Source organism: Leptosomus discolor, chromosome 12 (assembly GCF_034619465.1).
Source record: "Leptosomus discolor isolate bLepDis1 chromosome 12, bLepDis1.hap2, whole genome shotgun sequence".
NCBI lineage: Eukaryota > Metazoa > Chordata > Aves > Leptosomiformes > Leptosomidae > Leptosomus > Leptosomus discolor.
Genome location: NC_141402.1, coordinates 19246838 through 19271042, shown reverse-complemented (window position 1 = coordinate 19271042; position 24205 = coordinate 19246838). Strand labels below are relative to the sequence as shown.

The 24205-nt window shown below is 39.1% G+C and overlaps 1 protein-coding gene across 1 annotated transcript in view; it reads right to left on the bottom strand.

Annotated features, from left to right (window-relative positions):
- Positions 1–9139, bottom strand: part of ELP4 (elongator acetyltransferase complex subunit 4) — a 147402-nt gene extending 138263 nt beyond the window's left edge. Inside the window, exons 1-2 of the mRNA XM_086472239.1 lie at positions 8968–9139; positions 3134–3169 (exon numbers count right to left, since the gene is read on the bottom strand). Coding sequence (XP_086328365.1) covers positions 3134–3169; positions 8968–9139 — 208 coding nt within the window. The remainder of the gene's footprint in view (positions 1–3133; positions 3170–8967) is intronic.
- Between the last annotated feature and the right edge of the window lie 15066 nt (positions 9140–24205).

The window sequence follows — 24205 nt, the reverse complement described above, 5'->3', positions numbered from 1 at the left end:
ATTTAAAAGATAATTTACTAATGTCCACATTTACTAAGCTTCAGGGGATATACTTTGTGTCACTTGCATTTAATTAGCACATGCCAAAACAGAGTTGTCAAACATGTAAGTTACAATATTTGGCATTTGGCCATACTTCAGGAAGGTGAATTCTGGTAACTTGTATTTTGTAGAATTATATTTAGCAAATCACCGTTTTGTACTTCTCTGGAGATTATCTTTTTCAACTTTAAAAAGATGATAAATTCAATTACATTGACAAGTGAAGAGAGCTCTTACCAGTCAGGTTAAATTGCATGTCTAACAAAAATAATAGTAGCTAATTAAAGTAGCTGAAACTGGTTTAAGGCTTAGAATGTACAAGTATAGACCTGCCCTTAACCAGACAACTTTAAATTTTAATAACTGACCTCAGCTACCAACTAAAACCCTCCTACTCATAATCTTTAAAACATTTAGCCGTCAATGACCTTGTCAAAACAGAGCATCTTAAAGGTATGTAAGAATAGGTTCTCCTCGGGTACTCAGGACAGACCTATTTGAGTGTGCTGTAACTCACGACGCAGAACGTGTTGTATAAACAAGGCCTGCATTTAAAAACCAAAACAACATCCTCCTGGAAGCTCTTCCTGAGGCTGCCAAAAGAGACATACAACAAGCCGAAGTACATCGGAGAGGAGAGAAGGGAAAGCAGTGTGCTTAATCAACATTTGTTTGATTTTGAACGGGGAGATTCTTCTAGAAAGCTGATCTTCTGGGAGCAGTTTAAGATGAAACAACAAACAAGTGGTCTCACATTCATATTGAACAAACTGTTTTGATAGCATTCAAATTTCATTTCACCCGGAGTCATAGCGCTTGTTTTACCACTTCTTACTAACGCAGTGCAGTAAGACCTTTTGGAATTACAGCACTAGTTAAAATCCAAAACATTCTTGCTACATGAATAAAACGCAGGAAGTTTCAAGTTCCTCTAGTAGCTAGGATCTTGCGTGAGACTACCATGTGCCTCAGCGCTACAATTCTCATATAAAACAAAACACTGTCAAAAGAATATATTATAGAATTAAGTTCAACTGAAAATCCTGATGCTCTTCATTATGAATTAATTTAAAAAAATTGTGCACTTATATTTCAAACAACCTTTTACAGTCTTATCAAGTAACCTGTGCCGTTACTACATCGTCAGAACACAATAGTTAAAATAAATATTTTAATACCCTGAATCTACTATTATTTGGTTAAATTAGCCAAGATAATGCGTCAAATAATGAAGATGAGCATTTAATTTGCAAAGGGAGCTAAGTTAAAAGTAATGCAATTTATTCTTGCCTTAGAGAATGTTAAAGGAGGGGGAAGAATTTAACCTTTTTATAACACTTGGAGTACAACGCAGAAAGATCTTCCTAGGAGGTTTATCACTGACAGCTTCAATCCTGTATAATATTAAGCTTGCCTAGACTAATCTCATGACAGAATTTTTTGTATACTGACAGAATATTCTAACAATGCAGTTACAATTCCACCTGCACCAACTTTAAAAATTAGTCTAAAAATTTTTAGACTAATGAGTCATGAATAAATATAGTTCTTACTTTAAGACTTTTTGTATATAATTATATGTTTCAAAATAACATATGGTAAATCTTATTTGGGAAAAAAAAATTAGCTTTCAAATCTAAACCAGAGATCCTTCTTTGTGTTTCTGTGAAGCTAAGTTTAATATCAGATCACAACCAACCAACCAACATAGGGGATAAGTAAATTAAAACCCACCACTGAGTATTGCCAGCTATGCACTCAAAGGAGGGGAAAAAATTCAGGTAAAAATCCTATAATTTTCAAATCACTGAGTCTCGTCATCTCTTTCATTAGAACACAAAGCTGTCTTTGTACTCGTTTCACCTGGTGCCATTAAGGTCAGGTCAAATGGACAGCTAACCCTATGCTCAACAGTAGCCAAAAGCAGATATTTAGGAAGAGGTAATAAGAACTGAACAAGCAAATGTGATGCTTCACCCAAGCACTTCCTCAGCCTCCCATGATTTGTAGCTCAAGGACTTCTTTACCTGGAAGTATCCGCTAACGCAGTAATGCAAGTGGCCTTCTCTTCCATCAGGCTGCTCCGTTTCCCACTCAGATCATGATTTTTTTTTTTTACATCCACAACACCCTATGGTAAAGTATTCCACCACTTAATTGCATACCATCTCAAGAACAACTTTCTTTTGCTTAATGACAATTTTCCAGATAGTAGATTCATTTGATGCCACCCAGCCCATCTACTGGAAGGGGCAGTGAATATTGTAATGGGAAGACAAAACAAAATTCATCTAGTTTCACAGTCTTAGCTTTGTGTAAAATATGATGGGTTCTAGTATTTTTTTTTTTCTTCTTCCTTTGTCCATAGTAAGATTGCAGCTCTTCTCAAAGTGAGGGAGAAAAGTATGATCTTCACTGAAAGCAGTAAGGGGTAAAACTTCTATCATTTTTCCTGAATTCACAGAAATTTGGGTGAAATTTCATGAGAAAATTAAGCTTAACTGACACTTTCTGCCTTGAAAAAAGGCTATCTACTTTCTCTCCTAGTCCTCACTGTGCAGCCCTTCTTTCCCTTGTGCTGGCTCTGGTACTCATCTCGCATATTAGTGAGCTGATTCAGGTCGCTAAACAGACAGAAAAGTCTCCACTCTTTAACTGGGTGAGTCTTCTGTCAAGCTGGGAGAGCCGAGAGTTAAAAAGCACTGGCGTCAGCTCAAGGAACAACAAGATTGCACAGCCAAGAACAGGGACAACTTCTTTCAGCAACAGTGAACTGCTGTATCAATTAAGTTTTTTGAAGATTTTCCTAAGAAGTCCTGAAATTTGCTGAACGCCCTGCTTTCAAACAGAATTCTGCGGTATTCTTGGGGGCTCAAACCTGTCTAAATGTAAGGTTTTGATCCACCTCCAGTAATTCTTGAAACAGATAATAGACCACTCTGAAGGCTATCCAAAGTGAAGGGGCCTGAGAGTTATACTTTCTTAAGTCTGAGTTTAAAAAGCAATGAAAAGACAGGTTATTCGATAAATTATTAAAAGGAGCAAAACACATCAGAATATGGCTTTAAGTATCTATATATTCTATACTAACCAATAAGAAGAAGGGTTCCAACAGCTACGCCTCCACCTGGAAACAAAACAAAATGAAGAATAAAGTAAGACTACATTTTAATACTATGTTAGAGAACAATTAAGTTTTCTTAGTTTATAAGTCAAAGAAAGGTGATAACGGGGAATTTAAAAATATAAAAGTGAACAACATTTTAATTACCTTTGCAATACTTCCTACAATTCACTATTATGAAATAATTATACATTACATGTAATTATATATTACACATTACAATTACTTTCACAATATACTGTACTATCATCATTGTGGTAAAAAGATCTTGCAGAGCTCTATGCAACTATGCTCAAGTACTACAATAATGATGTATGGTCTGAGCCAGCGAATTTTTACTTGGATGACTCGTGTGAGTAAACATTCTCCAAATTAAATCTATATTAACCACTGCCAAGTGATACTCCTCTGTACCAAGAACCATGTTATGTAAAGTGACCTATTAAGAGGCCAGCAAATTCCCACCCAAGTCCACGAAGCAGGTACTGAAAGCAGGCATGGCAATAAGACAGGTAGGATTTCACCCAATGAAACCTGGACTGACAGATCATAAACATCATAACACACACCTGAACCCCCCCCCCAACTATTAAAGTCTTTTATAGTATGACTCGGACATAAAAACAACCCCATGAATGCAGTTGAAAAATAAAAATACATTTTGACATATTTATACACGGCCACTATTATTTTTCCCTCTTTTTGCCTAAACAATTGCAATCAATGCTTATGTTCCAATCACAGATGGCTTTATGAACAATAGACAGAACAGAATATTCTCAATATGTTTTGATACATAGATTTTTATTCCATTGAGCTCAACAGTGTGGAGGACCAGAAAAAAAAAAGATCTATGAACTCCCATCCTGAGTACTTTATTTCCTCCTCGAAGAGACGACAAGCGTAATTAGTGACAGTGGTTTAAATGGTTGTCCCAAGAAGGAATTTTTACAAAGACGGTGAAAGATGAATTCATATTTTATTTTAGCTGAAGAGTAAACCAGTTTATAATCCGAATTCCAAGACTGAAAACAGTGAAATAACTTGAAATCAGACTCAAAATATTTTGTTGAACAATTCTATGAGACTGTGACAGGAAAGGTAAAAATTCCTGGAAGTGTTCAGATGGCCATATGTAACTAGCCTATAGCAGTGTTTTGTACAAAGGAAACTGCAGCATGTCTTCTGCAATTCCATACTGCTTTAAAAGCAAGTTAGGAGCAAACTGAATCACATCATCACAATATCCAAAGTTCTTGATAACAGAAGTCAATTCTGGACTGCACAGCTGCACTCCAGTGAACAGGATAATTCAGTCTATCCATTTAAGAGCTTATTAAACTTCACTCGAAATTGATTCCGATAGGGATTGGATCAACTTCTTAATCTTTAGCTCTGCTGGTGGGACTACGAATGGCTGTAGCACCTGTAATGTTGATATATACCCAGAAGGAAGAGAAAAAGCAGATTTCTCTCCCATAGGCCAAAAAGTGCTAATATTGTTGCATAACAACACCTGAATTAAAACCACAACACAATCACTTTGTCATCATGTCATGATGTACCGCACTTCAAGCAGTACAGCACTGTGCAAATGTTTATAATCGGCTGCTAATTTCACAGTTGTAGTTCAACACATCACAGATTTTTTAAGCTATGCTCGTGAGGCAAGATGTACAAATGCCTCAGTATTTATGGAAAGCTTACCAAGGAACCAGACATTTCCTAATTTTTAAAAAAAAACCCAACTATAAATGCTGTTTATTGGAAAGTTAGAATCACTCATGAAAACCCCATGTTCAAATCCACCAATTTTTACTTCATTTTATTTGTTTGGGGGATGAATCCAAAAGATGTACTATGGGGGAAAGGATTAAAAATGACCGAAATCAGAAATCATATAGATGGTTGATACAAAGTATGCTTCCAATATGCACTGCATTCAACTGTTTAGGGAGACAGAACGCATGGGTTACTAACAACAGTTGTTTAAAACTAGCACATCTATACAGCACATAGAAAAAAACTGCTCAACATTATGAGATTTTACCAATAGCTTGACATAGAATAGATGATCAAACCAGCCATAAGTAATGTATTACCTCATGGCAATAAGGACTTAAAATCTTGGTCGTAAAAAGCTCACTTGTAGTCACCACAGAAGTAGTGTCTCTACTGGTTTTAAATTGCTTGCACAAGAGAAAATTTTTGTCAAACAGTACATCAGTGCAGCCAAATTTCTCACAAGCTATGTTTTCGGATTGTCCATGGTACTGTCTCTTTCTACGAGCCAGAGTTGTAACATATGTGCACATACCCTGGTTGCTGAAGGCCAATTCAGGTCAGAGGATTGGCTTTACATTATCAGATGTAGTGAACAGTTTGAACAAGTGTATTCTATTACACGGAATGTAAAACTATTGCAGTTACCATGGTTACACATTCATATTACAATGAGCAACAATAATACTAAATTAAGCAAAAAACAGACAACAGGAAAAAGTAGCAGGAATGCTGACAGAATCAAAAGGAAGAGGTAAAATCTTCAAGTTTCCTAAGAAAACTGCCGTGAACTTGTAATTCTTTCTAATTTTACCATTTTGATTTTTCTTTGCCAGTATCTAAGGCAGTAGTACACATAAACAACTAAGCAAGACTTGTAACTTTCCTCACTGCTACTTACAGCAATAAGATTTAAGACCTTATAGACACAAACACAACAAATTTTGCAAGTTGAGAAGTGTCCCCATTGTTTTCAAAGCATATCTGTGACTTTTTTTCAGGCAGCTTGAAACAAAACATTCAATCCCAAGCATGTGATTGTTATATTACACAATAGTTACAACTCATTACAGAGAACTGCTTCAGCACAAAACAGGCATATACGGTCTATAAACCTTGAAAGTAAACTTGAATATAAAGCCTGGAGATGTAAAGAGGGCCTTAATGGTAACAAGGCATTTGAAATCCAGCCCTTATCTACCACTTCTTTTTGAAAGGGAATGCATGTGCTAAGAACAGCTAGCTATCAACAATAACGTACAAATCAGCTGGTAGCTGTAGGGCAAAAGAAATTCCTCCATGTATCCTCTGCCTTTTCCTCTCTTCAAGAGTTTCTAATTAGACCTGTGTCTGACAACACCATGCTTTGCCCCATAAGCTGTATCTTCATGTCTGGCGAATACTGCTGCATCTGGGTTGCAGCTTCTGGACAAGGCAAACTTCAATGCAAGCCCAAAGCGAGAGATCTAGAAGATAGCCTGGTGGCCATTGCAAAATAAGTCTATGAAAAATACCAGACTAAACCAGTTATAGTAACTTCCATTGGGAATTGACACAAAAAGGTTTGTCCTCAGTCCCTGGTGACAATAAAATCAAATATTTTGTACAGCCAATTATTTAACTGCTAGCGGGCAAGATGAAGAAAAAAAGTAACAGCACTCTTTAAGAAACATATAAACAGCATTCTGCAAGACATTTACGAAGCATTTCCACACGCACCCAAAAAGGACAGCAAGGAGACCAAGTGCAATACTTCTACAGTCACCAGCATAGTGGGCTGCATCAGCAGAAGCTCGGGCAGTTGGTCAAGGGATGTGACTACTCCCCTTTACTCAGCACTCATTAAATCACATCCGGAATACACGTCCAGTTTTGGGCCCCTCAGTACAAGAAAGAAGTAAAGATAAACTTCAATGAGTCCACCAGAGGGGAACTGAGATGGGGCAAATGACCCACGAGGAGTGGCTGAAGGAACTGGGCTTGTTTAACTTGGAGAAGAGAGGAAGACCTAATAGCAGCCTGCTGGTACCTGAGAAGCTACTGAGAAGACAGTTGAGCCCTTTCTTGAGGTACACAGTGGGAGGGCAAGAAACAACAGGCATAAATTGAAACAGGGAAAGTTCCAAATGGATACAAGGAAAAAGAAAATTCCCTACAAAGATAATTAAGCACTGGACTGGGTTGTCCAGAGAGGCTGTGAAATATCTGCCATTGCAGATTTTCAAGATTCAACTGAAAAAAGCCCTGAGCAACCAACTCTGAACTCAGTGCTGAAGCCTGCTTTAAGGTTGCAGTAGATGAATTCCTGAGGTCCCTCCCCAGTCTTCAAACTCAATGATTCTGTACAGGTTGACCTAGCTGGGCAGTCTGTCTCCAACAATGCCTAATACCTGGTATCAACGGAAATTTTATTATAGTACAGCATGTTTGGCATGAGTCTTTCCTGGCCTATGCACTCAGCCCCCAGAAATCAGTGATTTAAGGGCTAAGAGGTTACTAAAGATTTAACACAGGAACAGAGAGTCTTCCAGTTTTTCAAAGATGCCACAACCCAAAAAAACATCTTAAAACTATTTTCAAAAGTTGCCATTCCTAGGGTTGAAGAACTTTCTTGATGTTCAAGTGTAAAACTTGTTAAGGTCAGGAAATTACGGAATATTTAAAAGACAAGGAAAAGGGATCCTGGGTTTACTGGTAGAAGCGTCCCCAGTTTCCACAACAAATCACTAATTATGTTAGCAAGCGCCTGGACATTTAGGAGACTGCCACCGTGGGAACTGTCTATATCTTCTGACCCATGCTGTGCAAAATCCACTGTTGATAAAAGGGAGTATGAAGAACAACTTGAATATTCAATGCCCATCTTATATTTATGCAATTAAAGGGTTTCACAAATTACACTCACTTAATGAAATACTTCTCTCTTAAGGAGGAAGTGCTTTCTCCACAAGGCTGCCAATCCCTGATGAAAGTGCAGGTGTTCCCTACCAAACAGACACACACACAAATGATATAGAAGTGTGATTCTCCTAAACATATACAAGCTGCAGAAATTTCTTTATAAAATGCATACAGCTTTTATATTTACCATTACTCATACAGAATATCCTTAGAAAGAAAAGTGGTATATTCCTACAATCCAGGTACTCCTCCAAGGAGGAATGAACAAAGCTAAAGTAAAGCCTTCCTCCCCTCAAAAGTTGTCCCAGCTATGGACAGTGAAGACGTACTGCCACTGTATCAGTAGTTAGTAAAAGGATCATGCAGCCCTAGTGCATACAGATAAAACATGCTGTTTATACCACTCAAACGAATTAGTTCCTAATCCAAGTAAACGGTGCTGTTCATGCCACAGTTTATAACACAGCAACGGTCACAACAGATCAGTCCAAAGAACTATCTAGCATCTCGACACTGACAGTAGGCAAAAGCAGACTTACAGACAGTAAGAATACCGCCACATCAGTGACATATGGTCAAACGCATCCTAAAAACTGCCATACTGAGGAACCAGAACTACACCACATTCGACTACGAGCTAATGCAGCACACATGTTTTTCAAAACCGAAAACTTCAGAGCCTTTACTGTGACAGTCTGAAATATGACAGGAGTGTGTTACTAACTAAATTTCCACTCCAGAAAGGTTTCTTAAACCGATTTAAATGAACGGCAAGCGGCACTCTCCTCCGCCAGCCGGCTGCAAAGCAGGCGCAGCCGCCTGTACCGCCGCCCTCCTCCTCACACAGGGGCGTGGGGGGGGGGGGGGGGGGGGGGGGAGCCGCAAGGCGGGAAACGGATCCTGCTTTGCCCCTTCCTCTTTCCCCCCACCCTCCCCTCAATCCCGGGAACTGTGGGGAGGAAGGAGAAGCCTGCGGGAGTAGCTGCGGGGTCACGGAAGGCAGATGACAGGCAGGGCCTGGCAAAGGATAGAGACGCCGGGCGGGGAAGGGGGGTGGGGACGGGGGGAGGGGGGAGAGGGGGGCAGCAGCCGGGTCCCGGGTCCCGCTCCCCACCAACCTAGCACACAGTCCAGGGAGGGGAGCCCGCTGGAGAGCAGCAGCTGCCCGTGGCGAACGGAAGGCCGAGTGCCCGCGACAGCGGCCAGGCGGCTGCCGGCCGCGGCCTTCCGCTGGAAGCTGGTGGCCCCGCGGCCCCGCGCCGCCCCGCCGGCCACGGGGGCTGCCGCCATCTCGGCTGCCTGTCGGTTGACAGGAGCAAGGGGACGCCGGGAAGAATCAAGCCCTTTCCTCTCCCCCAATGGGAGAGCGGCATGGGGAACGCGGTCTCCAATGGGAGACCGCGTTGTTTGCATGTCCCGGGCTAAAGGGGCGGGGGAAGGGCTAAGGCGCCCGGTAGCGAGCAGGCAGGTGAGTGCGGTGGGGCCGGGCTGGCGGGCGCGGGGTGCCGCTGCGGCGGCGGTCCCGGAGCTCCAGCCGGGGCTGAGGGGGGCGGCGGCGGCCGCGTCTCCTCCCGCCCGGGCGCGGGGCCGGGGTGAGGAGACGAGACGAGACGTGGGTAGTGCGGGGCCGGCGACTCGGCCGTGCGGCGGAGGGGAAGAGCCCGGTGCCTTCTCGGGAGGGCTGGGGTGGCCGGTGGGTCGTGAGGCTTGCAGCGGAGTGACTCGTGAAGGGAGCGGCTCGCCTGGCCTCTGCACCTCCGACTTGCCTCGCCGGTCTGGGCCGCACCGGCGGCGTCACCCTCTTTAAAAAAAGCTTTTCTTGTGTGCGAGCCTGGACGAATAGGAAGGGAAAAGTATTTGTAAAACGTATTTAGGTATCTGTGTGTAACACGGTGTGTAAGTATGCTCGGGGCCCCTCTCTCGTTTGTAAAGACTCGTGTATCTGTAATAAATGTGGGATTTAAGACCTCTCGCTCGGAAGCAAGATCTTGCGTCAGTGTGATGGCTCTGGACCATGCCAAGAGCTATAGCAGAAAAAACTGCTTTTCGTTAGAAACGTAACTTCTGTCCTTTATCAGCATTTATTGTTGTATCGGTTGCTGATACCATAAAGAGTTATTTTGTGTGTTTTGGGACATGAGCGTGTCATTTACTCTTTCTTCGCAATTTATAGGTAGCAGCCTATGGCTTTGTACATGGCAGCAAACAGCTGCCCTAAACTGAGTGTATGTAAAAATGATTGAGATATCTGAACTTGATATTTCCTTTTCTGTTCTTGCTATATACAAAGACATTAAAATGACTTTTGTCTTGTCTAAAAATTTTAGTATTCCTGCTTTGTAAATCAGCTCTTTATGTTACAGTACTGTGTTTAAGTGAAATCCCTATGAGCATATAGAAGAGCCACGATCACAAGTATTTTTGTATTTGTTTTTAGTCTGTCGGTGTTTCAGATGCATCCCAAGCTGCTTGAGGACACTTGCACATAGCAGGATGTACTAATGAGGCTCTAATGTTATGATTCCCCACTCTCAGACTTTCATTTCAATGAATGATTTTTGTTATTGCCATAAGCCATGGTTTTTGAACACCTGTGATTGTTGAACCTGTCTTTTTTTAATTGAGAAAATAAATAATCCCTTATATTAAATATTAACAGCAAGAAAGACCAACAATATGTTAACAATCCTGAAGCTCAAAATTTTTTCCTTCATATTGAATTTGAACTCGGGAGCGTGAAGTTTCAGTACTATATCTTCCTAGCTGGTGAAATTGCATTCATGTTGCTCTTGGCCAAGCTTCTTTATATGTTAAGCAGTGGATAGTTTAAGATCTTTATAATGAGTATCAAGAGGTTGTCTTAGTGTTTTATATGTGCCACTAAACTGTGACATATTGAGTAATAAATATTCAGTTTCAAATGTAGATTATTGTTCAGTGAAAGTAAGAAATACTTGTCTTCAGAGGAAAAATCAAAGGACACTTAAAAACGTGGCAAGAAATAAATATACCTGTTAAATGTCACTTCTGTAGGATCTAACTCATTAGTTGTTAATACCTGGAATAGGAAAGACTTTAACAGAATAAAGGTATAAAGTGTAATTCACAGCTCTTCTAAGAGTTCAAGAATCTGTTATTTTCAGTGGGATCCTATGGTATAAATCCTGTATAACTACATGAGGAGGCTGAAACTTACGGAGCGTTCTTCATTTTTAAAACATCACATTGGCTCTACTGTTTCTCACAGTACTGTTATTCTGGAGTCCAGATACCAAAGTATTTCAGATATAAGTGCTTGCAGATGTCTGTAATACTATTAAAATTTCAGTGTATCTATTGGAGAACTTTTTTATAGAGTGCTTGTAACCCAGTGAGGGTCTCTTTGATAAGTCACCACTCGTGTATCAGAAAAAGAATCAAATTCTGTACTACATGCACTTTGTATCAGTGATTGTTTTTTTCCCCATTCCAAGCAGTGCATTTCCTTTTCTTACTTCACGTATTTCCTTTCTTGTTTCTTAAATAAAATACATAGGTTGCGTTAACTTTACAGAGTAGGTGTAAACATACATCGAGGGCTGAGCCCTCTCTTTTGTTCTTCTATTTCTCATTGCTACTTCTCTGCCAGGTAGCTTTTATACCTTTTTCCTTTTTCTTACCTTATTTTCCTACAGGGCAATTAAAACTAGAGGCAAAATAATTCTTTCTTTTTTTTTCTCTTTTGTTTTGGAGCCCACATAATGAAAGTATTTTACAATTGAGAATACTTCTGCTGTGGTCCTACCATTTTCAGAATTTCTTGTGTAAAGTGCAAGTTTACTGGAAATCTCAATGTCTCCTGAGCTGATAGGATAGGTCAGCGTTACTAAAAGGGGAAGTCTCATTTCCTTTTCCCGCTCTGCTTCCAGCCCAGCAAACTCTGGTGCTTGTCAGATCCCTTCTTGAGCTAATTCAGCTCATTAATCTGACTTGGAACTATCTATCGATTTTCTTAATAGTGTAATTTTGTGTCATACTGCTGAGTAGTTGCAATAAGGAAAAAGGCATATACACACAGTGGGGAGGGGACAGTTGAACCTTCCACCTCTTGCTGGCTGAACCTCGCAGCTACTTCAGAATTTCATGTAGTTTCAAATAAAGTGATATTTTTGTTACAAATTTTGAGTTGACATCCTTTGAAATATAGAGAAACTGTCTCTTGCATTGTAACCTATAACAGGAGAGACTGTTTCAGATACTACAAAAATGTGGAGAAGTAGAAATAGCTTTTCAGTATAAGAACTGAACATTTAAAGTATTGCAATAGTTCTGTTTGTGATGTTCATTTTTCCTCTGTCATATTTTAAGATGATGGGTACAGTTAAAGTCCTACTGATTTGGAAAGTAGGTAGAAATAAGCTATTTTTTCAAAGATTTGATTTTTAAAAATAACTATTTAATACCATAAAGCTTTACAACTGAATATATGTGCTTATGAAAACACTACTTAAAACATCTGACTTTACTTGCAATTCATTTCAGACAAATAGAGAAGAAACTAATTTTATGGAAATTTCTTTATTTTTTAAGTCCATGATGTTTTATTTTCAGGAATAATAATAACTTTTCAGTCCCTGAATGATAGTAAAGGTTTGCTTATGTTCAGATGTCCACTTCCCAAAAGATGAATTTCCAGCCATTGTAAAAGATCCCAGTAGGGGCTGTTTGACAGAAAGCAAGACTGTAGGAGTAGTAACTCTAGATATTACTACATAAACCCCCCCTTATCTACCTCCTAACATGTATTTGAGGATAAGTCCTACTCTTCCTGCTCTAGGGGTGGAATTGAAGTGTGGAGAAACTAAAGAACATGAAGATGATTGCAAGGGATCAGGAAATGTCTTGGCAAGTTATTTCTTGTCAGCTGAGCTGTGGCAACTGACTGTGGTCAGACTCAGCTCGAGAAGTTTAAACCTTTTTGTCTAGATCGGGGTGTCTTAAACTGTAGGATAACCAACTTTTTTTCTTGCAGATTGCATATTATCATGTAGACCTGAGCAAATGTTTGTCAGTTGTAACTGCAAATCCTAGCTCTGGCCTGAAGAAATCAAGCTCTCTATTTTCCATTTCTTGTAAACTTGCTGATCCAATTCAACTACTTGCCTGTGCCAAATACAGGTTCTAAGATGGATTAAGAGGATTTTGGGTGAGAATTCCCTAAGGAAAAAATGGAGGGAATACAATGGGTGAGTGAGTGAGTAATCAAAACATTTGGGAAAAGGTATGCTTGGAATTTGATCTGCAAGTATGTTTGTCATTTCTCTTCAAAAGCTGTAGCCTGCGGATTTGGTGAAAATCCTAGTGTCCCCCAAATAGCAGCACTTCTTAGAGTGCTTTAGATAGCTGGTGCTTGATAAGAGGGAACACACCTGTGGTGGCTGCCCTTGCCTCTCCTCTTTGTTTACTGCATGCAGCCTACCTGGGTTGCAGGTGTAAACTCTTAGGGCCTTCAGTTAATGTAGGCTGTACTGTGTGAGCAGTGTTTCTCAACAAGATGAGGTTACTGATGTACATATTTTCTTTTCTTTGATTTCAAATTAGTGGTTTTGCTACATTTTAATTGTGCCTTATAAGATTCAGCGTATGCTCCTGTCCTTCTGTGGCAATGAGCAAAATGCTCTCCACTTTGGAGTAAACCACATGCGTGCGTTTTGTTTCAAAACCGTATGTCTGCCAGATTGGTTTTCAGTAATATGTTTCTGTTGTGTTTTTGTGTGGGATAGAGAACTAGAAAACTGCATCCTAGTGGCAGTTGTAATTCATAATCTTATTAGCGTTTGCTGTTACATCGCCAAGCTGCTTCCCTCATCAGTTCTGGAATGTGATGGTATTAGACTGTACTGATTAAAGTTTTATAGTCACCAAATCAGATTAGCTATTGAGTCACCTGACTGGGTAGGGTTTGCAGTCATGTGATCCAGAGCCCTGCTGAGCTCCTGCTGGGAGCTGAAACAAGGTAGTTTGCTTTTGAGATGTTCTTAAGTATCTAACAGCATGGGTCGTGGATTATGGCTGCAAAGAAGATGGCTTCATTTTCCTGATCTTTGAACTAGCTAGAATGGGATAAGTTTGAAAGTGCAGGATCTTCAGGCCATGAGCCAACAACTGGAAAGAATGTTTAATCCTGGAAGTTCTGACACCAAAAGACCTGGGTGTTTTTTTTTTGGTATGAAAAAGCTTAAAGACTACTTATCCAATCAGTCTGTGGAAAACGTGAGGATTAGTCAGAGGGTTTAGGACATACCAGTTGTATGATATTATATAAAATTATATGAATTTCTTCAGAAAGCCTCTGGATGTTACCTAAATGCATCCTTGTGGATATCCTGAACAGCAGCGATAAAAATTTAAACCTGTGTCAAATTTGAATAGCTCTTCTAAAACAGAGCTATGTAAATTAGGACACATGAGTTGGTGCTATATGCTGAAGACAATAAAAATCATAAAAAAGTTATTTAATGTTTCAGTAATTTCAGATTATAAAAATGTACAGTATAATATTACTGAGACTCGCAGAACAGTAATATTGAAAATGAGTTGTAAGTTGAATATAGTGTCTTGAGTGTCATACAGATTAGTGGTATATTTCATAAAGATTGTTTTGCTTCTGTTTATCATCAAAAGATTTTTTTTTTTAAATCATAGTAATTTAAAAATGCTTGTAAGATAGGACTGTGGAGAATGAACACCCCAACAACTATAAAAGGATTATTACTTGTATTATGGCTTTTGATATTTTGTAATGTTTTCCATACTGGGTTCCAGGCCCATGTATAGCTTACTTCAGGATTAAAAACTAGAAATTAAGACAGGTTGATTGTAGCCTTTTCAGATGCTTAACATCCAGAAATCTGTTTCATAATGAATACAAATGGCGGCCCTCAGAGAATAAAAAGGTTTGTTGCTTCAGCATGTCAGTGGAAGAGGTGAAGAGTAAACTTTGTGTTTCAACTGGAAAAAGAAAATTTAAATGGTTTCATATTTCGCATCTTCATTTTTGTCTTCCATTTGTATCTGATTGCAAACATTTCATTAAATAGGCATTTCTAAAGCTAGGTAAATAATGTAGGTAATTATGATTTATGGAAAGGGAAGGTTAATAGCTGTGACTTTTTAAATATAATTTATATTAGTGCAGATTATTCAAAAGTACAAAATAACTTGTATTGCATGTGCTTTTAGAGCCTGAGATTCACTGAATATCTGTAAAAATATATGTATAATTGAAAATAATTTATAGTTGCTATAGCATTTTTTCCTGATAGGCTGGTATTGCAAAGGTTAAGAATTGGTACACTTTGGATTTCAAAGAAGTGTTACGTTTTCTGCCAAGGTGTTAAGGATTTTAGTCTTCAAAGGCATTATTCCAAATAACGATGTTATTTCTATTACAAATCTACAGTATCAGCAGGTGCTGGATTAGAGGCAATGTTTGCGCCTTGCCTACATTGTGGGATTTTATAGAAGGTGCTTTGATTTTTTTAAATTTAGGTATTATTTGTCCATCATAATATTGTGGGACCTGAAACCTGTGAAATGCTTTGGCGAAGCACTTCAAGCCTTCTCATGGCCAGAAAATATTTAACTGATCACGATCAGAATTCTTTTAAAATTGTAGTTCATCTCTGCTTGCTGAAATACTTTAAAGGAGTTTTTGTAATGGAGAATTTTCCCTCTCTTCTAAGATTAGCCAAAACCAAACAGTAATGCTTCAACAAGAAGTAGTAGTTTCTGAAATTACAAGTAAACAAAGTCTGGGTCATGAGCCTTCTAGTTGCAGAGACTCACCTGTCTGACCTCCCTTATTATATAAAGGAAATGTTACTGTTAACTCTTCTTGTGCTTTCAGGTAACTTCTGACTACTCTGCTGAAGTGTGGAGTCTGTATTGCTGACATTGTTTTTCGACTTAGCTTTCAACAACAGGCTCTGACATCCATTGAAGTATGACAGGCGTGCTAGGTGAGATTCAGAAAGTTACAACTCGGGGGTAGAATGATGACCTGACAGTTAATTGAAAATAAATCTCAAAACTTTGATCATCACAAAGATGGGAATCTTTTGCCAACGCGCTTACACGTGAGGATGTAACTTGTTGGTGAGTCCCACAAACCTGTAACTTCAGCTTTCCAGTGTACTGGCCAACGATGCGTTCAGATTGTTGTGGCTTCTGTAGATATTCCAGACAGGTGGGTCAATGCTAGCTTGGGTATTCAGCCACCGCCAGTGTGGAAGTGACTTCAGATAGTGTAGTATCCTCTAAGAAGCAGTTTTTCCACCTTTATTGCCCACTCTTAGATTTATGAACTACTCAAATCTTTAGTCTGATAAAGACATGCAAAAGAGCAGTGGTTGAACTGAAATGCCTATAGGTGTGTTACAAGGAGCTCCATGCCGTGGTTTGTGTAGTGCTGTGAAGGGCGATGCAGTTCCTGACCCAGCTCAGGATGACGCTGGCTCTGGCTTTCCCAAATAGTCACGTTGGTCAGCGGCTCAACAAAAGTGCACAGCCCTCAGGTTTCGCTGAGGACAAGGTACTGCAGAGTCACAGGAACATCCAGATGTACCGATGGACTTCCATCTACTTTCACAGCATCATGACCATCCGTAGAGGGAGGGATGAACCAAGATGTGCCGTTATAAATAATTCTGCAACTATACCTTTTCTGAGCACAGAGACAGAAGTCTTGCTTTTTGAAAAACATGACTGTTGTAAGACCTTGTTTAGTATGGTGAACTGGGCCATTGAGAGGTAGATGAAGAAAAGACATTTTGGAATTAGGAAAAAATTAAAATTTAGATTTTTTCAGTGTGAATTATAAAGTTACGTAAAACACAAGCAAGCAATCTGGTAAAATTCACTTTAAATATAAAAAACCAGATCACTACTGGCTACTGGAGAAAACTTATATTCCAAATTTGGAATAACACTGAATATCTGGCTGCTTTTTTTGTAGACAAGCTGTGTTTTATCAAACTTTCATTATTCTTGTCTCAATGGATTCAGCTTCTTCCATCTATACTGAGCCTGCCAATTCCATGCCAAAACTGCTGTATTCGCTGACATCCCGTTTCAGGACTACGTATCTAGGAGCAGGGCTGCCTGAGCGAGCTAGCTCCCTTTGCTTCAGTGTTTGAGCAGCACCTCTGGGACTCAAGTGACAGCCTGCTCAAGCCAAGCACTGCAGTCTGTGTTGACTTGAGTTAGCTTTTGCTGCCTTAGCTATTAGTGCTGTTGACAGTAGCTGGAAAAAAATTGTTTTATTGTTGAAACCTTTTTATTGTATGAATTTCTTCATAAGAGTGTGAAAAGTTTTGGTTGTAGAAATACAAATATATTGTAAGAAGGTGCTTCAGTTGCATACCTGCTACCATTCCCCCCCCAGTACTATTTTGCATTCTGTGTGAGATTACATATGTAAGATGAATAAATATAAATTAATATTTAAAGTTGTAGAAACAGATTGAAACTGAAATATCATCAAGGTCATAGAAACAATAATACTGTAACTGATAACTGCAGAATAACTTACAGTATTGTATTGTAAACAGGACAGACTTCAGGTTGTGGTTGCTAGTGTAACTGTGAGCTTCACTGATTGTTTGAAGGTCCCATCTTGGTTTTGTATGAAAATATGTCTTATTTCATTGCAATGGGGAACTCGTTCTGGAGGAAGCAAGTCTTAGGCTTACATGTATTTGATTCTAACCTCTCTTCGGTTTCCGAATTTGCGTTATTTCTGTGAATTAGAGATCTCTGTGTCCCTAGCAAAGGAAGAAAGCTGCTTTGAAATACATTTTTATGTTTCTGAGAACTGTTGTGCACTCTTGGAGCTGCACACTTCCACCGTTTCTCTTTGCCAACTGTGCTTCCGTTGGTCCAAGAAGTGTGAAGCAGTGTTTGGTCTTGATGTTCTCATGCTATTGCCAAGATGCAGTGTTTTTTTTAATAGAATTTTTAACATTTCTGGCATAAAAGACCTGAAATTCACAAACATTACATTGTAGGAAGATCAGCATTCTTCTCACAATACCTGTGAAAGGAGCTGTATGAACGCTGTTTTTCATTTTAAAAAGGCAGCGTATTACAGAAGAAAGGGCAAACCAAATTGTGTGCTTTTGGAACAAGCCAAGTTAGTAAACTTGGATGAAATAAAATCTGATCACTTATTAAAAACGTAAAAAGAGTTTTTAAGAAGGCAATTCAGTGAGGGAGACATTAGCAAAGTTATACAAAGATTGTTTCTGTACTATTTTTCTGTTTAACAAGTACTTGTGTCCTCATTGGAAATGGGGTTTTAGGGTGGTTATCTGTGGTAAAATAAGACCCTTTTTGGTAATCCATTTGGTGTCAGTGATAATGCAGTTTGTGGGGCTGGAGTGTGCTCAGTGTCTTGCAGGTAACCTGCTCCTCAGCATATAATAATTTGCTAAATTTGAGAAAGGCACCTCTGCTTATTTGATTCACTAAGTAGTCAGCTTTCTCACTTATTATTGTGTCAGCTGTATCTTTTACTTTAAACCATCACATTAAATAATAGTTTATGCTGGCTTTTTATTTCAGTTCATGCATTTAGAACCTGGAACTCAGATAAAAAGATAGTTTCAGAATAAATTCAGTATATTATTTATGAGTGGAGCAACACATTAGCATTGAGTTCACAATAGATCATATCGCTTTTATTCCATCTTACAAGCTTAGCAGCACAAACAGAATAATCAACATATTATTTGGCTGTCATCTGCTGAACAGAAACCAGAGATCACAAGGAGGTTTTCCCTAGCTGCAGTGATGGCCTTTTTGTTCCAAGCCCCCATCTGGGAGGGCCATGGTGTGTTATCATATGGAACGCGGGGTTTTCTGTAATCTGCTTAGCTGCACTGCAGTTTGAATCTTTATTCCATGTTTGTGTAATTTATAATTTTAATGAGACCGTGGCTCTTGTGGGCTTTGAAATATATTAAAAGCTCTTTTGTGCATATGCTTTTGTTCTTGCTTAATAGGCTCAGTGTATTTAAAACTGATGAATTTTTATTCATGGATTTGGATGTCTGGGGATTAACTTAGACTGAATATCATTGCACTCATCTATTGATGTTTAGAACTTTTTTAATACTTGTATCTTAGTGGAGAAGAACTTACAGAACTTGTGTTTTGTACATAAAACGGCTTAGATACCACTTCTACTGAGCAATGAGGAAAAAGTACTGATTACCGTTTATTTTTACTGCATAAACTTGAAATGCGGTTTGTGCTATGAAAAAATAAGTAGTTAAATCCAGGGACGTGTGTATTCGGAACGTCGTAACTAAAGACAATTTGGGAAAGCAGTCAAAATTTTTGTAGAATAATAGCAGTGACAAGCACTTGATTTGCATTTTTCTTCTGTTCAGGTAACTTGAAAATGTAAATACTGAGTTTGCTTTTGTCTGACTGTTTCCAGTCTCCTGTGTTTTTTAACACATTTTTTAATGCAGAGTGTGCGTAAGATACTTCATTAGAAGATGATGCTTGTAACCTGGAAGAATTGATGGACATACAGGAAGAATCTTTGTTACTATTGTTACATTTTCTGATGGTGCTAAAACTGGTCTTGTGTTTTGCTTTTGGAATTTTCAAATGTTTAACCATAGGTTTGATTTACTATTTGTGTTAAGATCTTATACTGTGTGATTTCTGTGTTCATGAACCACTATGGAGTACTCTTCAGTGATGGCACTCTAATCTGAGACTAACACTGGGGATAAGATTGGCACTTGTATTTCTTTTTAAACAGCCCTGCTCATGGTGTACATAAATAGGTTGCTTTGTTTGATGTGGAGGGATTTTGTTGTGTTTTTTTTTTTGTGGTGGTTTTGTTAGTTTTGGTTTTTTTACCAGCAGACAATCCTCTTTGTAATGACAAATATTTTAAGTAAACAGCCTTTTTTTTCTTGTCAGTGTGTAGGGGAATTATGTACTTCTTTGATATTCCCTGCTTGCAGTAGTATTTCCAAAAATACCTGCATATCTCTACAAGGCGTGTCAGCACTGGGGAGTTCAGGGGACATGTGAGCCATAGACAAATTCAGTTTCTGTAGGGTCATAGATTTTAAGTGCCTAATGTGAAAACTGGACTCGTAACTCTTTGTCTTGGCTAACTGAAATTAATTTTAAATGCTTACATGTCTATGTTTCAAGAAAGTGAATTTTTTGAAATTTAAGATAAATGCATATAGCTCAGAGGATAGTTATTTTGACCCTTGTCACATAGACACAGGGTATTTTTCCTCAGTCACTAGGAAAGTGACTGTGCTGCCTGTCAGACCTTTAGTGTTTGTCCTAACTTTGACATTGTTACAGGAAACTAAGTGAATATTTCGGCATCCCTCAGAGGCTTAAACTTGCCATGTATGACCGTGCCTTTGCTCAGCTATTTGGATTTTGCTGTTCAGCAAGGATGAGTGTATAGAGCTGCAGAGGAAGACAGAAGCCCTGGAATGCATCTGACCATTAATACAGTGTTTTATACAGGGTTGTGGGGAGTTGCTCCCCAAAGGTAAATACAACCAGTGAGAACTACTTGAAATCTGTTTTTAAAAATTGCTCATTCTTATGTAGGCAGTCTCTAGTTGTTTAACACCAGAGGACTGCATTATGTGAATTTATGTTTACAGGATTGAGTTCCTTGTCAGCTTGAGATCAGTAGATGAAGGAGCACTTGTTGGAGACAAGCTGTCAGTGCCTAGCAGAGATAATGTGGAAAATAATCTTCTCTTCCAGACTATTGCCAGGCTTTGCCACTAGATTTGCCAGACTGAATCCAGTGGTTTTTTTCTAGAGAAAACCAACAACTAGAAATAAAAATCAAGTTCTGCCTGGTCCCCTGCATGGGAAGACCTTTTGAAAAATTGTTCCTTGTTTTGCTTTCAATGTTTGGACTTCTCAGATTATAATTAGAGTATTTAAAACATTTTCTATTTATTGTGTATCTGATATGGGAAGAATCTTTCCCAACATGACATAGACCCTTCACTGTTCTAGCACATGTAACTTTAATTTCATGCAGAAGTTTTAAAAGAATAAAGAAACTCCAACAAATATTTAAATAGCTTAGTCAATGTGCAGGTTTTTTTGTCTTGGGTTTTTGGATTTTTTTAAGTAATAATCTGAGTAACTGTTTGGGAAAGAGATGGTACAAGTTAAGGGACTACCTTGTGTGAAGAGAGGTGTCTGGTTAGAAGTGGAGAATGTTAGGGGAGGAGTTTGTTAGCTAAGGAAAAACTGATAAACTATCACTAAAGATTCAGTGAAAATTCAGAATTAGGAAGGATTATATAAAGCAAATGTAACTGGAACTTTTTTATTATTGTGAAAAATCTATTTAATATCAAGTACAATAATTTGTTTAGCCACACTTTCATTGGCTGTGAATTCAGTTTTTCCTGTATTTAAAATTTTGGCACCATGTGTTAAACTGTCTTACACAATGCCATTGGTTATCTGGAAATGATAAATCTGCTCATTGATTTCCTAATTTTATTATGTACACAGTTAATTGTAATCCAAGATTACAGCAAACAAGATGCTAATTTCTAGACAACCTATGTACATTTCCCTTGGAGTGTGATTGTTACAGAAGCAAAGAATACAAAGAGAATACCATTTGCACTATCCTCACAGGAGCTGTCAATAAAAGATGTAATAGGGGATTTAGGAATCTGGAAATGGCCAACTAATTTATGTGAATCTATTTTATTTCAGCTAGAAAGACCAAGCTCTGTTTCGTCTGCACTGCATATTGCAGAGCACAGGCTGTCTATAGAAAACCAGGCGGCTGCATATGGATAGTCCCTTGATATCATTCACTTGCTGTGTAATCTTATTATGCAAAGTTCTAATCTTCACCTAGAATGAATGCCTCTGGGTCAGAATATAGTCATATCAGGGTTTTTGGGGTCATGTTTTGTGATCCTTAGCTTATTCTTCTAAGTAGGGCTGGGATTTAAAGAGTATTCCCCAGACACTAGCAGAGATAGATGGCAAAACCTGCTGCCTTTTTGGAAGACAAGACCAACATGAGGTCCCTGGTAGGATTAAACTTGATTTGTAGCTGTAGGATTTTTTAACAGATGTATTATTGGACAGGGAATAGGGGGCCACCAGCACAGCGAAATTGGATCACGATTGGCATTCTCAGGGAGTCTGCTGGCTGCTAAAACAGCAGCTGCATGTGGATTTGACTTCTTTCAGGTGAAGCGACTTCCAGTCATTTGGAAAGGATGGGATGAAAAGGAACCTTGGTGATAATTTTGATGTCTGCAAGATTTAGTACCAATGTAATGGGATTATCGGTAACACCTTCACTGCAGAAAAAGCCACCTGGCGCTATAACTGGCAGTGACTGAGAACTAATCCTTTCCCATCTCTTGGATGTCATTCATAAGGCTCAAAGTGATTTCCACCCTGCTAGCTGTGATTAATTTTATAAACAAACAAACAAAAAAACCCTCAAATGATGAAGGCACAGGCTATGTAAGGAAAAAGGAACAGAAGATAATAGTAATTACATTTTATTTGCTGCAGGGGATAAACTATACAGTTCTTGGAAAATAACCCGATTGTATTCTAGGTGGTAAATAGGGATGTGCAACCTTTTTTAATCAATGTCTATGTTTGGTATAAAAACAAAGTCTATTGCAGTATAAAATTTTAAGCTAGCTACCTACCATATGATAGTAGGTAGTACCTGGAAGTAATTACAACAGGTTTTATGCCATTAGTTCAGTGATAAGGATGTTTATACAACAGATCCATTATGTTTTCAAGGGGCCTGTGACTTAAATCATTTGTTTTATTGTGCTTAATGGTCTTATGCAGTATCTGGTGGAGTTGCCTGCTGACAGCGCTTTGTACTAAAATTGTGTGATGTGGAAAAACATTCAGCCGTTTACTTTCTTGTGATCAACAATATGGCATTGTTTTAAGAATGTACTGATAAATAGTTTTCTGAGGAAACAATTGTATTTTACTGATCCTTAAGCTAGAGCAATTGTAAGATAAATATTCTATGGAGTTTTTAATAAACTAGAATTGGTGGGGTGTTTTTCACTGGGATTACTCTTACTACAACCATTCACTTACTAACTAGAAGTTGTTACTTAAAACTACATGGAAACTTTCAGGGTTGTGGCTATTTTGTGGAATGAACACTGGATATCTAAAGATGGACCTTAACTTTAAAACCCGCCCCCCCGAGTTCTCTGAAGTTATCTTAGGTTCAGATTGTGTATAATCTAGGAGTGTGTGTGTATATATGCCTTAATTAGAAATTAACTTTTCTCGAGTGGTAAAAAAGTGCCTTGTATAAGAGCTAAAACTTTTTTCATTATTATCATGAACATCTACCAAGGGGAGTTTACAGGAAAGATGGGGAGGGACTCTATCAGGGAGTGCAGTGGTAGGATGAGGGGTAATGGTTTCAAACGGAAGGAGGGGAGATTTATATTAGATATTAGGAGGAAGTTATTTACTGTGAGGATGGTGAGACACTGGGGCAGATTGCCCAGAGAAGCTGTGGCTGCCCCCTCCCTGGAAGGGTTCAAGCCAGGCTGGATGGGGCTTCGAGCAACCTGGTCTGGTGGGAGGTGTCCCTGCCCAGGGCAGGGGTGTGGAACTTTATGGTGTTTAATGTCCCTTCCAACCCAAACCATTCTATGATAAGCCTGAGTATTTAAAAAAAAAACCCTACCTATAAAAAACCCTAGAAATATTTTAGTTATAGCCTAATAGCTGTTGGCATGAGAGGTTTACATTTTCTCTTAATGAGTATTGTTACCATTCCATGTGGTGCAATCACAGAATCACAGACCAGTCAGGGTTGGAAGGGACCTCTGAAGATCACCCAGTCCAACCCCACTGCTAAAGCAGGTTCAACTACAGTAGGTCACACAGGATTGTGTCCAGGCAGGTTTTGAATATCTGTGGAGTAGGAGAGTCCACAGCCTCTCTGGGCGGCCTGTTCCAGGGCTGGTTTTCCTCATGTTCAGGTGGAACTTCCTGTGCTCAATCCAGTTTGTGCCTGTTGCCCACTGCCCTGTTGCTGGGCACCATTGAAAGAAGCCTGGCCCCATCCTCTTGATGCCCACCCTTTAGGTATTTATAAGTGTTGATGAGGTCCCCTCTCAGTCTTCTCCAGGCTAAAGAGCCCCAGGTCTCTCAGCCTTTCCTCATAAGAGAGATGTCTCAATCCCCTGATCATCTTCGTAGCCCTCTGCTGGAGTCTCTCCAGTAGTTCCCTGTCTCTCTTGAACTGGGGGGCCCAGAGCTGGACACAGC